We start from the raw sequence: 22065 nt of genomic DNA, 5'->3' as shown, positions 1-22065 counted from the left end.
CAAGAGAAAAGGAGACAGTTACCTACAAAAGTAGTAGGTAACACTAGCTCAGAAGAAAACTTACAGGCAAGAAGGGTCTGGAAAGAAGTATTTGAAGTCATGCAAGGCAAGGACCTACATCCAAGATTACTCTATCCAGCAGGGAGGGGGAATGGAGAGAGTAGGGGAAAGAATACAGAGAATAAGAAGAAGAATTGGTAAGCACAAAATAGACAGGGGAAGGTTAAGAACAGAATAGGAAACAGAGAAGCCAAAGAACTTACATGTACCAGAAATTGAATCCGCAACCTTTTTGGAGTGTGCAACAACACTCCAACCAACTAAGCCACCCAGCTGGGTCTTATGTTATATGTTCTTTTTATGTGTGCATACATGAAAGGACTACCATATTTTTACTAGCACAAAAATCCATTCCTGGCCTTTTCAACAACATCTATGGAAAATAAAAACCTGAAATTTGATGGACAAAAACTGAACAAAACCATTTCCAAGACAGAGAAAGTTACTAAAAAGTATTATTTTGAAAAACACTGACCAAAATAGTATAAAAACATGATAGAAGTTGATTGCACTTTTATATTCTATGAAATAAAATTTTACTGTGAATAGGTTCTCTTAAGCCAAAGAAAACGCCACCCTCAAAACACATACTAGTATTTTTTAACTGTCTTGTGTTTTTCAACATTTTTATTTTTAAGGCCTTGAAAATAGTCTTAAAACTATATAACAATGAATTCTAGCTGTATTTATAAATTTAAGCCCTAACTGAAAAAAGTAAAAAGCCATGATTCCAAATGTTTTTAACACATTTTATTTCAAAATGCAATACCCTTTATTTTTTAATGATTACATTTTAGATAACTATTTGAAGTCAGTTTCCTGCTTTGAAACATCAATTTTTTAAAAGCTGTGGGTCTTAAGTGAAGGAATATAAATTAATGCTAGTCCCCACTGGTGGATTTGAATATATAACTTATTATTTAAAGAAAATAACATGTAATAAGGGTCCTATAAGAAGTTGGATTAAAAATAACAGCGTGAATTCCATTCTCAATGCATACCTTTATTTTTGCATCAATGCTATATTTTTCTTTTCTCCAATGTGCTTCCTGCTTCTTCAGTTTCTCCAGGTCATTTACCAGGTCAGTGCAGCGGGTACTTAATTTCTCATTTTCCTCTTCCAGATTTTTTATAAGCAGTCTGTTTTGTTCTTCCTTATTCTGTACACTCTCTTTAGTGTCCTGCAGAACAGTACCACAGGGCCAATAACAAAAAAAAATGGCGAGAACTAATCAGCAAATATAAACTGTGCAGTTTTACCCTCACAGCAGCTTCTTCTATATTTGATAGCCAAGGTCACCTGTATATTTTTATTGGCCTCTTTTCATGCAGGTGGATGGGTCATATTTTTTCACTGGATGACAGCTTTGATGAGTACACATTTGCAAAGAGCCCATTAATTGATCAAGCTGCCTTTGATGCTGTCCCCAGCTATTTTTGAGACCCACACAGACATATCCTCCCAGACCTAGGTTTTATCAATTAATAATGCCAGTCCCATCAGAATCTAATTACAAGAAGCCACATATTCACACTCCTACTTTCTTAGCTCCATTTCCATCATTAACTATTTATCTGAAAGTTTTAAAGCTTGGAGTATTAGCTTTAAAGCATCTTTCTCAGAGTTTTCTCATGTGAAAAAACTGTGGTACAGCAGGGCCTAAGGCAATTTTTCCTCCAAGCTTGTCACTTTCTGTGCCACAAAAGCTGACAAAGCTTAAAGAAGGACTTCAAAGCAATAGCACTGTAAAACTATGTTCAAGTCAACACACCTTAACTTCTTGCCTTTTATCTTTAAATTTCTTCTGTAAGTCGCAGAATTCTTTCCTTAAGAAAGCATTTTCTTCATCTACTGCAATCTTCCGTTTTACAAGGTCATTTATGTCCTGTTTTAATCCCAATTCTCTCTACAAAAATAAATAAATAAGTTATTGGTGAGCTAGTATTTCTAAGAAATATTCATTTTATTTAGAAAGATTCAGATCTTGATTAAAATATAAGGATTCACTAGCCTTCATAATAACAATGCTCATTTCCTTCTTGTTGATATGTCCATAACTTTTTAAGTAAACTGTGCAAGTAAAAACTGGATACCAAATAGTAGGCCACATTCAGAAAGCAAATATTTGGGATTTAGGTGTGTAATAAGAGAAAAACAAAATTTTAAGAAACATTCTATCTAATTAAGGAAAATGAATATTAGCTAAAATAACTATTACACATTTGAGGTATCATTTGAAAGAACTATTTTTAGGGAAACAACTACAGTTTTTCAAGGCATTAATAATTTTAAAGAATAAAAAATGGCAACTTTATTTTGGTACCAAAAATACCTTGCTCCACTGAAAGAGTATTCAGAATATTATAACTACCAAAATTTTTAACTGAATATTCTTCTTACCTGCCAAAAAAACCTAAATACCTAAATGATACCTAATTGAAGGAGTACCCATGACTCAATCCTTAGTTTCCCACTCCTCTCATTACAGCTTTTCCCTCAGAAAATGCACGCACTCTCCTAGTTTATGGTCTCATCTGTGTCTGGAAGACTATATCATCCATAATCCAGCCGACTCTCTCCCAATCTCCGATCCCACATTTCCAACTTTCTATACAAACTTCAACTTGAATTATATTTGTACTTGTATTTTCATATTTACTTCTAGTAAATATTCTTCAAAGGACTTGAGGATGAACTTAAAGATTCAGAGATAGGGTGAAAGAATATAGAGAGTTTAAAGAATAAAACAAGTGTATCTCCTATATCCTAATTTCTTAAAGCTAGAATGTTAATTGATTTTATTTTACTTCTACTTAAAAGTATTTTAAACAATAAATATAGTCATGGGCCACTTAAGAATGGGGGTAAGTTCTGGAAAATGCACAATTAGGTGATTTCATTTTTGTGTGAATATCATAGAGTGCACTTACATTAACTCAGACGATATAGGCTACTACTGGAACTGTAAGTGCTGTATATGATTTGCAGTGCAGTAGGTGTGTTTACACAAGCATCACCAGAAACAAGTAATGCAATGCGCTACCAATATGATGGCTATGACAAAATCCCTAGAAACAGGAATTTTTAATCATATGGAACCATATGGGACTCCATTATAATCATACAGGACCTCTGTAGTTAGTATATGCGGTCCTCCACTGACCTGAAGTTATGTGATGCATGACTATACATACAAAAATAATCCGTGATAAGTGCAGAAAGTATTAAGAAAAATAAAAAGAGCACCCCTATATCCACAACCATCCAACTAAAAAACACAACTCTACCATTATCTTTGAAGTCTTGTGTATATTCCCTGAACCTCTCACATGGGCAAGCACTGTCCTGAAACTATGGTTCTCGCCCGTATCTTGCCTTTCCTTGTAGTTTGAAGACATATATATATATCCCTATGTAATGCATTGTACAGTTTAGCTTATATTTGAACTTAATATAAATTAAAACAAACTACACATATTCTGTGGCATGCTATTTTTTCTCAATATACATTACATTCCAAATCCATCCATATTGATAGATGTACCTGTGGTTCAATTACCTTGGAGTGTAATATTATTCCATTACATAAATATTCTATTATATATTTATCAATCTCTTATCATTGCATATTTCAGCTACTTCACATTTCATGTGTATATACTGGATCATGAAGTAAAATGTATTTTTTCTGTATGGGGATGGTATTAATAAAATTTTGGAAGACATTGCTCTAAATTATATATATTTTGAGGTGAAATTGTTAAGTCATAGGAAAGATACACTTCAGAGTTCTCACTAGCTCCACATCTGCAGCAACACTTGACTCTCGGGCTTGTTAATTTTTACAAATCCAGTAGATATAAGTGACACCTCAACACAGTTTTCATTTCTATTTCTTATGTGTCTGACATCAATCAACCAGCATAAAAATAGGTCCATAAATATGGCCCATCCACATTTCACAGCCCATTTTTCTATCCCCATCTAAGTCTTATCCTCCTTCAAATACAATTTCTACCTTCTCCACGAGCCTTTCCCAATATCACAGTAATTTGGGCCATTTCTAAATTTCTGTATTGCATATATTATTCATTTGACACGTAAGATACTACCTAGCCTTTTAATTTTTCCTGTATGTACACATATTGTCTCTCTAACCAGATTAGTAAATGTTTATAAATGAGATTGACAATGAATTATAAATTCAATAAGCTCAATTTTTACATAAAAAGTACACTACAGTGGGAAATTAGTTAACCGAAACTATCATATTCTGGTAATTCATTTAATAAATTTTATATTATATTACATAATCATTAAAGCAATAAATTAGATAAAGATATACTCCCAGTAGAGGAGGATTGATAAATTAAGCCCTTAAAGATTTGTAAAATCTTGTATAATTCAACATATTTTTCTAATAAAATATACCCTCAATGATCTACTTTAAATTATAAAAACATGGGTATTTATAATTACAGTTCATTTTAGAATTTAACTTTATGAAACTTTTTCAATAAACTTTTCTAGGTAGAGTACATTCTTAATGGTCTGGCTTGAGTTAATATTAAAATAGCAAGTAGAACTCAGAGGAACCATAAAGCAAAAAGGGTGACAAGAGAAAGTATGTCTGAAACAAATAATTTATTATGAATAAGCCATGAAATGAATAATTCACATCATGGTCAAAGAAGTCTATAGACTAAGAAGAGAATGATAGTGAGTATGAAGCAGGGAAAAAAGGGGAGGAGGCAGCAGCATAAAGCCTAAATCTCTATCAGGCAATATTTGAGCATAGTTAATTTATTATTTACATGACCTACTTTCAAATGAACCAGAAAGTTTTAATACAAACAGATAAGTAATAAAACCACAACTAAAACAATGCTAAGAGGAGAAAGAGAAAGGGGTAAGAGAACTAATGGTAATTGAGAAGCAAAACTTATTTTTATTTTCCAGGAAGGTAAGGAAACAGAGAAATATAATGTTAAAGAGCAATCATCATCTAATTAAATACAATATATAGGTTATTAGCAGAGTCATGTTATCTAATGCAATATTAGAAGGGGGATTTATTATATGGCCTATTTTATAACTAACAGTGACAAAGCATAGTCTTCCCAAAACAAGTTATATGACAATTTTACACTATTATAAATAAAATATCACATTAGACTGCACTTCTATGAAAGTTCTTGTGCAACTAGCTAAAAACACAGTATAAGTGTATAACTTTCTAGTAATTTAAGACTTACATAAGCTAAGGAGTTGTCATTCTTAACTATTACTCTATTCCATGGGCTAGAAGTTTTGAAAATTTAGAGCTATATATATAATATTACTTGGTGGAACAACAAAACACAATGGAGGGACCTCCTGGTTTCAAATCTGGCATGTAAGGAAATTGTAAGTCATCTCTCCCATTCACACAACATTAAAAATGCTGAAGAAACTGAAAATCAACAACTCTTCTTAGCTGCATCAGAGAAATGAGATCACCGGGCAAACTACTATTCCCCAAACTGGAGAGTCAAACAGGCAGATAGAGAGAATCACAATTTACCAAAGCAGAAATCCAGGAGAAAACTTCATGGGAACCTTTACTGGGATAGGAAAAACCTTATCTATAATTAGGGAATAGATGCTGGAGGATCAGTGTAGATATGTTTAAGAGTTAAAAGGTCCAGCAGGGCCCAGTCCTAAGGAGCTCCTACACTTTGATGAGTTCTATGTACTTGAGCCCTGTATTGTTGTGACAATGAAAATTGGAGGAAAATACCTTCCTCCATCTACAGGGAAAGGGGAAGAGTAGGTTTTTAAAAAAATATGTCCAAAGCATTCATTGCTTCTTAATAAGGCCTGGCCTCAAGAGAAATGAGTTTACCAGGAGTTCGGGCCAAGATGTAGGTGTAGGTAGAAATGCTTTGCTTCCTCGCACAACCAAAAGAAGAGTAACGACAAATCCTCAAACAGTAAACAACCAGAAGTGCCAGAAAATCAAACTACATGGGACTCTGACAATCAGGGGGTTCAAGGCACACTCACCCAGTCTGGTAGGAGGGGCAGAGAAGGGAGACAGGCAGCCGAGCAAGAGAGGACGCACAGCAAGGTGTCAGACCACCCAGGCAAGTCAGGGCTGGCTGAACAAGAAACTAAAGACTCAAAGCTAGCTATAAACTACTGCAGAGGTTGCCACGGAGGGGGAAACTCCCAGTCTCACAGGAGAGTTCATTGGAAAGTGGGGCTAGAGTGGAGCAAGCAAGCATATTGTTCCCTGTCTGATCCCTCCTCCACAAACAGAGCCACAACACAGCAAAGAGGGTTGGCGCACCCTGGCGAATATCTAAGGCCCTGCCCACTTACAACATAACAGGTACACCGAGACAAAGAAATATGGCCCAAATGAAAGAACAAATGAAAACTCCAGAAAAATAACTATGTGATGAAGAGATAGACAACCTGTCAAATGCAGAGTTCAAAACACTGATAATCAGGATGCTCACAGAAATGACTGAGTTGGGTAGCAAAATAAAGGAAGAAATGAAGGCTATACAAAGTAAAATAAAAATATACAGGGAACCAACAGTGAAGGGAAGGAAACTGGGACTGAAATCAACAATTTGGATCAAAAGGAAGAAATAAACATTCAAGTGGAACAGAATGAAGAAACAAGAATTCAAAAATATGAGAAGAGGCTTAGGAACCTCTGGGATTACTTTGAGTGTTCCAACATCGGAATCATGGGAGTGCCAGGAGAAGAAGAGGAAGAGCAAGAAATTGAAAATTTACTTGAACAAATAATGAAGGAGAACTTCCCCAAACTGGCAGTGGAAATAGACTTCTAGGCAGTCCAGGAAGCTCAAAGAGTCCCAAAGAAGTTGGACCCAAGGAGGAACACACAAAGACACATCATAATTAAGTCACCCAATATTAAAGATAAGTAGAGAATCTTAAAAGCAGCAAGAGGAAAGGAGACAGTTATCTACAAAGGAGGGCCCATAAGACTATCAGCTGATTTCTCAAAAGAAACCTTGCAGGCAAGAAGGGGCTGGAAAGAAGTGTTTGAAGTCGTGAAAGGCAAGGACCTACATCCAAGATTACTCTATCCAGCAAAGCTCTCATTTAGAATAGAAAGGCAGACAAAGAGCTTCCCAGATAAGGTAAAATTAAGGAGTTCATCATTACTAAGCCCTTATTACATGAAATGTTAAAGAGACTTCCCTAAGAAATAGAAGATCAAAAACTATGAATAGTAAAATGACAACAAACTCACAACTATCAACAACTCAACCTTAAAAAAAAAACAAAGAACAAAAGCTCAGCAAACAACTAGAACAAGAACAGAACCAGAGAAATGGAGATCACATGGAGGGTTTTCAGTGGATAGAGGGAAGAGAATAATGGTGGAAAAGGTACAAGGAATAAGAAGTATAAATGGTAGGTACAAAATATACAGGGAGAGGTTAAGAATAGTATAGGAAACAGAGAATTGAAAGAACTTACATGTATGATCCATGGACATGCGCTGAGGTGGGGTATGCTGGAGGGTTGGGGGATACAGAAGGGGGATAGAGGGGAGAAAAAATGGGAAAACTGTAATAGCATATCAATCAAATATACTTTAAAAAAAGAGAAATTACTTTACTGAAGTCTACTGGGGTTTTACCAGAGACTAACCTACCTGGAGGGAGAAAAAAATACCCAACTTCAACACCCTCTAGCTTTCCAATCTCTCCCAAGGGAGCAAAAACAGAGAAGCTCTTTGAAAGTCACAGCCTAGGGGCACCTTTAAGACTACAGAATACTTCCCCACCCCCTCACACCTCACCACAGTATCAACAGGGCTCCTATATAATAACTGAAAAAATTGTGTGTCTCACATGACAATTAACAAGTCTCTAGAGAAACCCAAACAAAAAAGGAACCCAAAGCAAAGTTTAGCCTCTGACACATACAACTACAATAAACAGTAAACAGTCTAACCTGATAAAGTTAAAATCTCATCCTCGAGGCCTTTTTACCTCAGTACTTTTTACACATTTGGTTAGTTTTGTGTGTCAACTTGGCTAGACCATGTTTTTCAAACATCATTCTACATATTGCTGTGAAGGTATTTTTTAAATGTGATCAACACTTAAATCAGTGGACTCTGAGTAAAGTAGATAACCCCTCCATAATGTGACCACCCTCATCCAATCAGTTGAAGGCCATAAGAAAGATGAATATGGTCATCTGAAGAAGAAATTTTTCCTCCGAAGTGGCAACAGCAACTCTTCCCTGAGTCTCCGGCCTGTCACACAGAGTTCATACGTGCCAGCCCATAGCAGCATGGGCCTATGCCTTAAAATCAATTATCTCTCAATCTCCCTCAATCTCCCTCCCTCCCCACCCCTCTCTCTCTCAGATTTTGGTCCCATTTAGGACTTTGTTCTTAAGATTTCAAGTACATGAATTCTACCACCAACCTGAATGAGCTTGGAAGCAGATTCTTTCAAAACTAAGCCTCTAGATAAGAATTCAGCCCAATCAAAATCATGATTAAAAAAACCTTATGCAATCCTCAGGAGAGGACCCAACAAAGCTATGCCCACATTCCTGACCCACAGCAACTTAATAAACATGTATGCTGTCTATGATAATGTGTAATAGAGCAAGTAAAGAATATAAGTCAACCTATTCTGCAGAATTTACACTAGAAAATAATGAGAAATGGAACATACGCATTATAAATCTTGACAGTATATAAAAAAGAAACACGACCAAATAATGAAAAGAACAGGAAATGAAGTCCTCTAATTACTCTCTGTAAGTTAATTTTGAAATGCAGGAGAAAGAATGGCTAAGTAAAAGTATGATAATTTTCTAATTTTTTTCCAGGGTACAACTGAGAGACACTCTCTAGATTTTTCAGAGTATGTTAGAATCAAGAGATATAGTGTTTAATATATAAAATAATAAACTTAATCACAGGAACAATAATACAGACTCCACACCTCCCAAATTATCCACATGAGAGTGCATACACACAGAAGCACACACAAAGGAAGAGAAGACATGTAGTGAATTTCAACAACAAAAGAAACATTAAAAACAAAAGTATAAGGTCAGAGAACAAAGACCAAATAAATATGTTGTTTCAAGAAAAACAAATGAGATGAACTTAACTCTAAAAAGGCAAATTGTATAAATTGAGTCAAAACACAAAGTCCAATCAAATATTATACACAGAGATTCATCTAAAGATGCAATATAAAAGAATAAACAAAGATATAATATATCTTTCTTTTTAACAAAAAAGAAAGCTGGGAGAAAGATAATGGTTTAAGACAAAATAAAGATACACCGTATTTTGCCATGTGTAATGCACTAAATACGGTGCATCTCTGTGCATACACACAGGATTATTGTACCCGTGGTATGTAATCATTACACCCATGCATAATGTGCATCCTTAGTTTCCCCACAAAAATCTGAGCAAAAAAGCATGCGCTATACACAGCAAAATATGGTAATCCAAATAAATAAAGAGATGAAAAAGTCAGAATGTGCTGAATCTTGTTATATTAAGCCCATAGTCTCCACCTTCATCTAGAATTCTGCTAACTCAAGTCCTCTTGCACTGTGTATTTTTAATTTCCTTCACCATGACTTCCAAATATTTGCCTAATATTTTTAAGTGCAGAATCTTCTTTCTCTTCACTGTCACAGTTCCTCATTCTTTTCCATTACTTTGTTTAAATTAAGTGATCTCTTAAAACATCATATACCAATTTTCCTTGTGCTGCTTTCTAGAATCGCTAAATACTTCATTACTGCTGAATTTAATCTTTTTCACAAACTCTACTTGCAGCAGCATCTTACAGTTTGACCACCTTTTGCTTAAAACTTTGTTTTCGGTTCATGAGATACTGCATTGTACTTCTCTCTCTTCTTCCCCAAGCAGTTTATATTTTACTGAAATTTACTCTTCTTCTCACCCATTAATACTATCAACATCTTATTCTCAGAATTCTTACTGCTTAAGCTCTACCCTTAGCTATAACACTAAATATCTACATCTTTTTTTTAATTCTTTTATTGTTGTTCAAGTACAGTTGTCTGTATTTTCTCCCCATCCCTCCCCCCACCTCATCCAAACCCACCTCCCTCCCCCACCTCTGCCCTCCCCCTTGATTTTGTCCATGTGTCCTTTATAGTAGTTCCTGAAAACACTTCTCCCCACTGTCCTCTCCCCCCTCCCCTCTGGCTATTATTAGACTGTTCTTAACTTCAATGACTCTGGTTATATTTTGCTTGCTTTTTTCTTTTGTTGATTAGGTTCCAGTTAAAGGTGAGATCATATGGTATTTGTCCCTCACCGTCTGGCTTATTTCACTTAGCATAATGCTCTCCAGTTCCATCCATGCTGTTGCAAAGGGTAGGAGCTCCTTCGTTCTCTCTGCTGCTTAGAATTCCTTTGTGTAAATGTACCATAATTTTTTGATCCACTCATTTTCTGATGGGCGCTTATTGTGCTGCTGTGAACATTGGGGTGCATGGGTTCTTTGGGATTGGTGTTTCAGGGTTCTTAGGGTATAATCCCAGCAGTGGAATTGCTGGGTCAAAAGGCAGTTCCATTTTTAGTTTTGAAATATCTACATCTTAAAAAGAAAACTCCATTACAAGGGTCAGATTCACGCTTTCAAAAGTTTGCTAAAAAAATCTCTAAATGAAAATCCCACCAATAACTAAAACACAAATTATCTAAAAGATCAAAACCTAGTCCTCACAGTAAGTTGCTACTGCTGATAATAACCCTATTTCTGATAATAATGCCACTGTTCTCTGGTTTGTCCAGGCTAAAAGCCTAATAATAGTCACTCTGAAATAACTGTGAAATCCTATGGTTATAATTTACACACCTTTCATTCCTGAATACCTAATAGTTAAGGTTCATGTCATTACTCTTAAAAGTATGAAAACACCTCCTAATAGGTCTTTCCACCATTTTTTTCATTTTTCAACTGTCTATACTGAATATCTGCTTTATTTTCATAGACTGCAGCTCAATTAACTTAAGTTCCCAATCAAAAACCTAGATAGATTTCTTTGGCCTAACAGTAAGATCCACATTTTTCTTTCAAGCAATCAAGACCTTTCCTTAATGTATGAGCAACATAACATTAATCTTATCCTGGCCTACATACCTACATATTATCTATGAAACAAACTATAAATTTCAATATTACCCAAACATACTCCTACCTTCATGCATTTTTCTCAGTGTTTACTCTAGGCAAATCCTCCTACAATCTCTACCTATTGAAACCCATTTCAACACTTCAAGGCCTCTCCACATAACGTAATCAGTCCTTCCTTTGAATCTTTATAATAATCTGCTTATGATTCTCTCATGGCACGTATAATACATTTTTTTTCCTATTTATATTATACATTCAACAATATTCAATACGCATCTATGATGAGCCAGGCAATACGGTAAATATCAGGTGCCAGGTAAACAAAGGTCAATGGGTATACAAGATTCCCCACCCTCACAGAATCTGTAATCTAGTGTAAGAGGATATGGTTACTTATCCTTGCTTTTCTCCCCACTCTACTCCAGAAGGGCATTTAAAAATCATTAATACTGAAGATGGCGGCGAGATAGGAGGGAGCGGAGTCAATTTCCCCTCCGCGCTAGTGAAACGCGTAGGTGATCTAAGGAATAGAGCAAACAGCCAACGGTATTTCAGCATATATGAAGATCGGAGACCAAAGATTATAGAGGACATTGAAAGATCAGATGCTAAGAAGAGTGCTTAAGGATAATAAGGTCCCTGGGACCAGCGTGGGGACCAGGGCAGCTGAAGCCCCAGGCCAGGGTGCAGGGTCTGCTGCAGGATTCTTGGGAGAGAGCCAGGCTGGGCTGTGTGAGAGGCGGGTTTGTACGGGGGGGGGGGGGGGGGGCTGAATAGGAGGAATTTCTCGAAAAGAAAAAGAAAAAATAGAGGCACTCAGTGGCTATTTAGAGAATTCTCCACAGCAGCGGTGGCCTCTTGCTCTCCCACCCCCTCAGCCCCTGGACTGTGAACACTGGATAAGCAGCCTCAGCATACACCTGAAGCCTGGTTGGTGCGTACCTGATCACCGGCCTGGGCGCCCACACCTGAAACCCCGGGTGGGGGTGCACTCTGATCAGCGAACCAGCTGCCCTGGGTGCACAGGCCCAAAGCCCGGGACAAGTGTGCAACCCGATCAACGGCCTCACTGCCCGCAGGCAACCATGCCTGAAGCACCGGGGACTGAACACCTCGCACCTAGCCCCTGTGCACAGAGCCCTGCAGGGCCTACTTGCTCTCTAGGAGGAAGACAGAATGCCCAGAAAAGGGGAGCTGCAGGGCTAGAGGAGACTGTAGTCCCCAGAAAGACTTGACTCAGTAGGGGGCTGAACTACCCTGAAGGAGCACTGAGAGCCCCTAGCATCTACAACAGCAAAGACCAAGAAGGTGGAGTGTGAGTTGCCCCTAATTGGTGCACCTCAAGGACAGCACAACTGGTGAACTAAAGGCCTAGGGGGGAGCAGAAGGACCCTGAAGAACTGGACTGGAGGCTGGACAACAGTGAAGAGTGTGGCTCAGGAAGGGAGAAAAGTGAAACCAATCCTTCCACCCACCCCATCTGGTTTCACAGACAGGAAGACCAGCAGAACTGACCTGATGGGTTTAAAGACAGCAGAAGACTTTTTTTTTCTTCTTCTTTTCTCTCATTCTTCCTTTCTGTCCTTCTTTCTTTTTTTATTCCTTCTTCCTTCCTTCCTTTACTTTTTTATTCCTTCTTCCTGCCTTTTTTAATTTATTTTTTTATTCTACTTTTTCTTAAAATTCCTTCTTCTTTTCTTTCCTCCAATCTTTTTTTATTCCTTCTTCCTTGCCTCCTTTCCTTTTCTATTCCTTTTTCCTTCCTTCCCTTTTTCTTTTTTTTTTTTCTTACCTCCTTTTCCCACAGGTGAGACAATAAAACCTGGAGCTCTGAAAAGAACATAGTTAGACCCTGTTAGACGTATAAACGACAGCCCAAGACCAGTGAGCACAGGAGATTAAGGAGATGGCACCACTGAATCCCACTGGCATTCTACCATAGAAGTTCATACCATAAACCCAGAGAGTCAGAACAGATCAATTTAAGAAGCAGAGGCTAACAAGAAGAGTCTCACAAACAATGGGAAGACAAATAAACAATCACCAAATGAAAGGAAAGGAGGAAGCCTCAGAAAGAATGCTAAATGAAATAGAGGCAAGTCAAGTATCAGCTACTGATTTCAAAGCAATGGTTATCAGGAAGCTCACTGAACTCACAGAGAATTACCAGAAACTACAGGGAAACTATAATGAACTCACTGCAAACTATATTAACATGAAAAAGGAAACAGAAACTATGAACAAGGGCCAAGAGGAAATGAAGAATACAATTTCTGAACTGAAGAACAAAGTACAAGGAATCAAAAGCAGACTTGATGAAGCAGAGGATCGGATCAGCAAGCTGGAGGACAAAGTAGAAAAAAACACCCATAAAGAGCAAGAAAAGGAAAAGAGGCTCAGAAAGAATGAAGAGGGATTAGGGAAATGCAGGACATGAAATGTAATAATATCCATATAATAGGAATACCAGAAGGAGAAGAAGAGGAGCAATGAATAGAAAACCTGTTTGAAAAAATGATAGAAAATTTCCCTAATCTGATGAGAGAAAAAGTCACACAAATCCAGGAAACACAGAGAATCCCAAACAAGAGGAACCCAAAGAGGCCCGCTGCAAGACACATAATTAAAATGGCAAAATTTCAAGACAAAGACAAGATCTTAAAGGCAGCAAGGGAGAAACAGGAAGTAATATACAAGGGAGCCCCAATAAGGTTAGCAACTGACTTCTCAATGGAAACGCTTCAAGCCAGAAGAGAATAGCAAAAAATATTCCAAGTAATGAGAACCAGAGACCTCCAACCAACACTACTTTACCTAGAAAGGCTCTCAATCAAGATAGAAGGCCAAATAAAGAGTTTCCCAGACAAAAGAACTCTAAAAGAATACACCTCCACCAAACCAGCTCTTCAAGAGATGCTAAAGGGACTGCTTTAAGGAAAGGAAGGAAAAGAGAAAGACAGAGGAACACAGGTATGAAAAAATGGCAATGAATAGCTACCTATCAATAATAACCTTAAACGTAAATGGATTAAATGCTCCAATCAAAAGACATAGAATAGCTGAATGTATAAGAAAACATGACCCACACATATGCTGCCTACAAGAGACCCATCTCAGGAAAGAAGACTTACACAGACTGAAAGTGAAGGGCTGGAAACAAATTTTCCAAGCAAACGGACAGGAAAAAAAAGCAGGGGTAGCAATACTCATATCAGACAAAATAGACTTCCAAAGAAGGGCCATAAAGAGAGACCCAGAAGGTCACTTCATAATGCTCAAAGGAAGAATCCACCAAGAAGACATAAACATTGTAAATATATATGCACCCAACATAGGAGCACCCAAATACATAAAGAAAAACTTGGAGGACTGAAAGAAAGATATTGACAGCAACACAATTATAGTAGGGGACTTTAACACCCCACTGTCAAAAATGGACAGATCTTCCAAATAAAATATCAACAAGGACATTGTGTCACTTAACAATACCCTAGATGAAATGGACTTAACTGATATATATAGAGGTTTTCATCCCAAAGAAGCAAATTACACATTCTTTTCAAGTGTACATGAAACATTTTCAAAGACAGACCACATGATAGGACACAAACCAAGCCTCAACAAATTCAAGAAAATTGAAGTCATATCAAGCATTTTCTCTGACCACAAGGGACTGAAACTAGAAACCAATCCCAAAGGAAAAAACCCAAAACACTCGAAATCATGGAGATTTAACAGCATGCTATTAAACAATGAATGGGTCAAGAATGAGATTAGGGAAGAAATCAAAAAGTTTCTGGAAACAAATGAAAACGAACTCACAACAACCCAAAACTTACAGGACACAGCAAAGGCAGTCCTGAGAGGGAAGTTCATAGCAATACAGGTCTACTTTAAAAAGATAGAAACATTTCAAACAAACAACCTAACCCTACGCCTACAAGAACTCAAGGAACAACAAAGACAGCCCAGAGCAAGTAGAAGGAAGGAAATAACCAAAATCAGAGCAGAGTTAAATGACATAGAGACTAAAAGCACAATTCTATGGATAAGTGAATCTAGGAGCTGGTTCTTTGAAAAGATAAACGAAATCAACAAGCCATTAAGTAGGCTCATCAAGAAAATAAGAGAGAGGATCCAAATAAACACAATTAGAAACGAAAGAAGAGAGATTACAACTAATACCACAGAAATACAAAGGATTGTAAGAAATTACTACGAAGATCTGTATGCCAAGAAATTTGAAAACCTAGGTGAAATGGACACATTTCTAGAAAAATATAATCTTCCAAAACTGAACGAAGAAGAAGTAGAAAATCTAAACAGACCAATAACAGCAGACAAAATTGAAGCAGTCATCAAAAAACTCCCAACACACAAAAGCCCTGGACCAGATGCTTTCACAGGAGATTTCTACAAAGCATTTAAGGAAGAGCTAACCCCTATCCTTCACAGACTATTCGAAAAAATCCACAATGATGGAAGACTCCCAAACTCTTTTTATGAAGCCAGTATCATCCTAATCCCAAAACCAGATAAAGACAGAACAAAGAAAGAAAACTTCAGGTCAATATTGCTGATGAAATTAGATGGTAAAATCCTCAACAAAATATTGGCAAACCCCATCCAGCAATACATTAAAAAGATCGTACACCATAACTAAGTGGGATTCATGCCAGGGATGCAAGGACGGTACAATATTCACAAATCAATAAACATGATACACCACATCAACAACAGCAAAAACAAAAATCGCATGATCATATCAATAGATGTGGAAAAAGCATTTGATAAGATACAGCACCGATTTCTGATAAAAACACTTAGCAAAGTGGGAACAGAGGGGGCATTCATCAACATAATAACTGCAGAAACAGAAATCAGGAAAAAAAATCCCATTTGATATAGCAACAAGAAAAATAAAGCACCTGGGAATAAACCTAACCAAGGAGGTAAAAGACCTGTACTCAGAAAACTATACAACACTGAAGAAAGAAATTAAGGAAGACACAAACAAATGGAAACATGTACCATGCTCATACATTGGAAGAATTAACATCATCAAAATGGCCATACTACCCAAAGCAATTTAGAGGTTCAATGCAATCACTATTAAAGTACCTATGATATATTTCACAGATATAGAACAAACATTTCAGAAATTCATATGGAACCAGAAACGACCCCAAATAGCTGCAGCAATTTTGAGAAAAAAGAACAAAACAGGAGGGATCATAGTACCTGATATCAAACTGTATTACAAGGCCACTGTAATCAAAACAGCCTGGTACTAGCATAAAAACAGGCACATAGACCAATGGAACAGAACAGAGAGCCCAGAAATAAACCCAAGTCTTTACGGTCAGTTAATATTTGACAAAGGAAGCAGGAGCATAAAATGGAGCAAAAATAGCCTCTTCAACAATTGGTGTTGGGAGATCTGGACAGCTACGTGCAAAAACATGAAACTCGATCACCAACTTAGCCATACACAAAAATAAATTCAAGGTGGATAAAAGACTTAAATATAAGTTGTAACACCATAAAAGTCCTAGAGGAAAACATTGGCAGTAAAATCTTAGACATTCCACACAGCAACATCCTCACAGACATGTCCCCTAAATCAAGGGACATAAAGGAAAGAATAAACAAATGGGACCTCATCAAAATAAAAAGCTTCTGCATGGCTCAAGAAAAACAGCATTAAAATAAAAAGAGAACTGGGGGAGGGAGGGGGGTTTGGCTGGGGTGGGGTGGAGGGATGGGGAGAAAAGGCACACAACTGTAATTGAATAACAATAAAAAATTAAAATTATAAAAAAAAAGAAAGGTAAGGACATTTTGAGAAACGCTAAAAAAGAATAAAAAGAGAATCAACAGTATGGGAAAACATATTTGCCAATGATACCTCAGACAAGGGCCTGATCTCCAAAATATATAACGAACTCACACAACTCCACTCCAGCAAGACAAACAACCCAATTAAAAAGTGGGCAAAGGACTTGAACAGACACTTCTCCAAGGAAGACATACAGAGGGCCCAGAGACATACGAAAAGATGCTCAGCATCACTAGCCATCAGAGAGATGCAAATTAAAACCACAATGAGGTACCATCTCACACCAGTCAGAGTGGCCAACATAAACAAATCAACAAGCAAATGTTAGAGAGGATGTGGAGAAAACGGAACCCTAGTCACTGTTGGTGGGAATGCAGACTGGTGAGGCCACTGTGGAAAACAGTATGGAATTTGATGAGAAAACTAAAAATGGAACTGCCCTTTGACCCAGCAATTCCACTCTGGGATTATACCCTAAGAACCCTGAAACACCAATCCAAAAGCACCTATGCACCCCAATGCTCATAGTAGCACAATTTACAACAGCCAAGTGCTGGAAGCAACCTAAGTGCCCATCAGCAAAATGAGTGGATAAAAAAACTATGGTACATTTACACAAAGGAATTCTAAGCAGCAGAGAGAACGAAAGAGCTCCTACCCTTTGCAACAGCATGGATGGAACTGGAGAGCATTACGCTAAGTGAAATAAGCCAGGCAGTGAGGGACAAATACCATATGATCTCACCTTTAACTGGAACCTAATCAACAAAAGAAAAAAGCAAACAAAATATAACGAGAGACATTGAAGTTAAGAACAATCTAACACTAGCCAGAGGGGAGTGGGAAGGGGACAGTGGGGAGAGGGTTTTACAGGAACTACTATAAAGGACACATGGACAAAATCAAGGGGGAGGGCCGAGGTGGGGGAGGGAGGCGGGTTCGGCTGGGGTGGGGTGGAGGGATGGGGAGAAAATGCAGACAACTGTAAATGAATAACAATAAAAAATTTTTAATAATCATTAATGCCAAGAGTTATAATTCTGAATTTTTCACAATACCATCACATGACAGTACATACATTTCATATCATATTTCATTGTCCAGTTGAACTGAACTGAAAATATACCCTGTAGAAAGTTATAATCATCATTGTACCAAAATATACATGATGTAAGCTAAGAAATTAGGCAACTAAAAATCAAATAATTTATCTGATGGAAATTTAATATTTTATACATTAGCTAAGTGATTCAGCTCAAAAAGGCAAATAATAAAATAATATTTAATAAGGGTAGACAGAGTAGAAAAGAATTTAGCAAAGAAGGTGGAAAATATATTGTCATTTAAAAATGATACATTTACACAATGGAATGCTACCAGCAGAAAGAAAGAAGGAACTCCTATCCTTCAGGACAGCATGGATGGAACTGGAGAGCATTATGCTAAGTGAAATAAGCCAGGCAGTGAAAGACAAATACCATATGATCTTGCCTGTAATTGGAACCTCAGCAACAAAACAAACAAGTATGCAAAATATAATCAGAAACATTGAAATAAAGAACAAACTGATAGTAACCAGAGGGGAAGGAGGAGAGGGAAAATAGGGGAAGGGTCATCAAGGACCATGTTTAAAGGACACAAGGACAAAGCCGAAGGGGGTAGGATCAAGGGCAGGAGGTGGGGATAGCTGGGGCAGGGGAGGAGTGGTGGGAGGAAAATGGAGACAACTGTACCTGAACAACAATAAAAAAAATTTTTAAAGAACGTCAACATTTTTTAAAAATGGATGCTATAGCTATCTAGAACAAGTGAACTGAGCATTGCAAACTTAATGCCCAAGGATATAGTGCCAAAATCCATTCTCCCCTGTAGAATAGAGTTGTAGCTGAGAAAGTGATTGCTCACCCTGGATCCATATGTTCCCAAACCCCATGAATCTTGGGGTGTCCATATGACTCACTTTTCCCAATGGAATGTGAGTACAGATGATGTTTGTGACTTCTAAGTCATAACGGTATATCAATGAGACAGCTTAGCCTAGCCTAACACACTAGGCACATGAAAATATATATCTTAGAAGGCATTTTGACATTGTTTGATATACAGATGGTCAATAGAACTGTTTTTTTCCCCACAACAAACTGATGAACATGTTATTTCTAAAATTTCATCAATATAGTGTCAATTATGACCTCTACTATAAAGAAAACACAATGTTGCCCAGGCTGGTAGTTCAGTTGGTAAGTTGTCCTGCTATGTCAAGGCTGCAGGTTCAACTCCCAGTCAGGGCACATACAAGAATCAACCAATGAAAGCATAAATAAGTGGAACGGCAAGTTGACCTCTCTCTCTCTCTCTCTCTCTCTAATTCTCTCTCTATCTCTATGTCTGTCTCTAGCAAATTCATGTTTCTTTCTCTCTCTCTAAAATCAATAAATAAAAAATTTTAAAAAAGAAAGCACAAAGTTACAAAAGGTATAAATTTCAAATTTTATGTCAAATAGGAATCTATATTTCATTTTAAAAAGTTTATATGGATGTAGAGAATGGAAAAAATAACTGCATCTTTTATCTAAGTTAACTTCCACTTTTAGTCTTCTAATCAAACAACTTTATAACAATAACCAACCTAAGATCAAAGTTCTCATGACCCTTTAGTCATGACCCTTTAGTGAGCTGGGAAGCAAAAGAGTCAAAAGCCAGAAGAGAATAGTTGCCAACAAGAACCTCCATTTAACCCAGAAAAAATTATAGGTCATGTAGCCCATAGGACCAATTAGGTACAAAATGAATTTAAATATATTATGCATGACATAGGCCATTCTTACAATAAATTTCTTGCACCTTTATTTTGAAGATGTTTATACCATGAAAATAGTTCCTAGAAGTACGGACCACATGGATTTTTGCAGTGATAATATACTGACTTTATAAATTATATGTAATGATATATTTATATAGTCAGTATATTATATATATTTATTATACAGTTATATGCAATAGTATAATTTACTCATTATACATAAAAGATAACGTCACGCTAACTCAAAAATACAAGCTTTCAAAAGATCAAATAGAATCATCCTCGTTACTGTTGATCTTTTCTACAAACAAAACCGTATGAAAATTTACAAGTTTCAGAAGTAAATAATTATTAAAAATAAAAGGCAAAATTCCATAAAACAATGAATAAGTGCTAGATACTGCTATAAAACTCAACACCATCTGAACAGTTTTAATGTATAAATAATACAGCCTATTAATTCAGAAAACAAATAATAAGTTACAAGCAAACTACAATAATAAAAAATAATCCAACTATAGTAGTTTCAAAATAGTAATGGTTTGGTATAATGATATTCTTATTGATATTCTCATTGAACATTATTGCAGAAATAATTTAAAATAATCATAAAACTCTACTTCCTGGAACAAGTACAGTACTTTAAGTATTTGCTACAACACCAACCTGCTCCAATTCTTGTATTTGAGCGTCCTTGACTTGCAGGATCTCTAAAACTTTTCGGTCTTTAGCTTCAGATTTCTGTTTCTCTCTAGAAACAAAAAATATATACATTTATACACATTGAGAGTTCATTAGTCATAATTGGCAGCTAATCCTTTAAATTTTCACATCCTAAAATGAGTGTCACTTTAAAATATAGAAAATTAAGTTATGTGGGGTTGACAGCCCTTTCTGAATTAATCAGAAACCATATGTCCAGTGATGGCAACAACTTAGAACTGCTCACAACTAAAACAACTTCATATTAAAAAACAGGTTAGTTTCCAAATTTAGATGCATTATAAAAATACTTAAAACATGTTTAATCTTCATTAAAATAACCATTGTATCATCAATTTAAAATAATAAAACACATCTTATTAACAGATACATTATATAGGAAATTATATTAAGAATAAAATGTTTACCACCGTTTAAGTAAAAGCCTCAAGAAGAGAGGAGCTTGAGACTTACTAACAACCAACACTGAATAAATGAGGGAGAAATATATTAGACACTATTTACATTTTTAATTTTAAAAATAGGTAAAATAAACAGAAATATGTACCCAAATCACTCATGATTCAAAAAGTGTAGAGGTAAGGAAGAAGAAAAGAACCCTCACTTGAGGCCCTGGCTCAGGGTGTAGCTCAGTGGATTGAGAGCAGGCCTGCGAACCAAAGCATCGCTGGTTTGATTCCCAGTCAGGGCACATGCCTGGGTTGCAGGCCACTGGGGAGTGTGGGGTGTGCTAGAGGCAACCATACACGGATGTTTCACTCCCTCTTTCTCCCTCCCTTTCCCACCTCTCTAAATATAAATAAATAAAATCTTAATAAAAAATAGTAATATTGAAAGTTAAAATACACGGTTAAAATAAATAAATAAATAAATAAGAACCCTCACTTGAGAAAGAGTGGAATAAAGTAAAGACCTTACAAGGCACAGAGGAATATTAGAATGCAATCAGAAAAGCATACCACTGGTTATAAGAGATAAATTCAGATAGTACATTTAAAAAAGACTTCTAATACGTTAGCATAGTAAGTTCATACTCTGAGGCTCTTCTGTGTTCTCTAAGTTTATAGTATTAATAGAACAACATAGAAGAAAAAACTTAAGCAACATGGCCACATCTCTGAGGATCACCAACTAAACAGAAATATACTGCTATGGATAGGGATAATGCAGACTAAGGTGGAAAGAGCTTAGCTCCTGGTGGATAGTAGGAAATAAGCTTCCTGCTCAATTTGGAGAAGCACAGTGAGGCTCATTGTTTGAAACCAGAGCCTGGGGTGGGGCTTCCAAATTCTTAGAGGCCAAAAAAGCTTCCACCCATCCTTGCCTGGAACTAAGTCTTATTTATATGGAAGTCTAGAATGGTAAAAGTTTATAGATATAGCATCCCAATCAGAAGCTGAGCCAAAATGCTCTACGGCTCAGGTACTAAATATAGCAAATCCTCTGTGTCACTGTTGGC

At 36.7% G+C, this 22065-nt stretch overlaps 1 protein-coding gene across 2 annotated transcripts in view; it reads right to left on the bottom strand.

Annotated features, from left to right (window-relative positions):
- CNTLN (centlein) overlaps positions 1-22065 on the bottom strand; it is a 268014-nt gene that overhangs the window by 201269 nt on the left and 44680 nt on the right. For both annotated transcript variants that reach the window (XM_053924685.1, XM_053924690.1), the window contains exons 3-5: positions 20550-20634; positions 1833-1967; positions 1062-1241 (exon numbers count right to left, since the gene is read on the bottom strand). In XM_053924685.1, coding sequence (XP_053780660.1) covers positions 1062-1241; positions 1833-1967; positions 20550-20634 — 400 coding nt within the window. The remainder of the gene's footprint in view (positions 1-1061; positions 1242-1832; positions 1968-20549; positions 20635-22065) is intronic.

Source organism: Desmodus rotundus, chromosome 1 (genome assembly GCF_022682495.2).
Source record: "Desmodus rotundus isolate HL8 chromosome 1, HLdesRot8A.1, whole genome shotgun sequence".
Taxonomy (NCBI): Eukaryota; Metazoa; Chordata; class Mammalia; order Chiroptera; family Phyllostomidae; genus Desmodus; species Desmodus rotundus.
The sequence above is the reverse complement of the archived record's forward strand: the minus strand, read 5'-3'. Positions and strand labels throughout refer to the sequence as shown.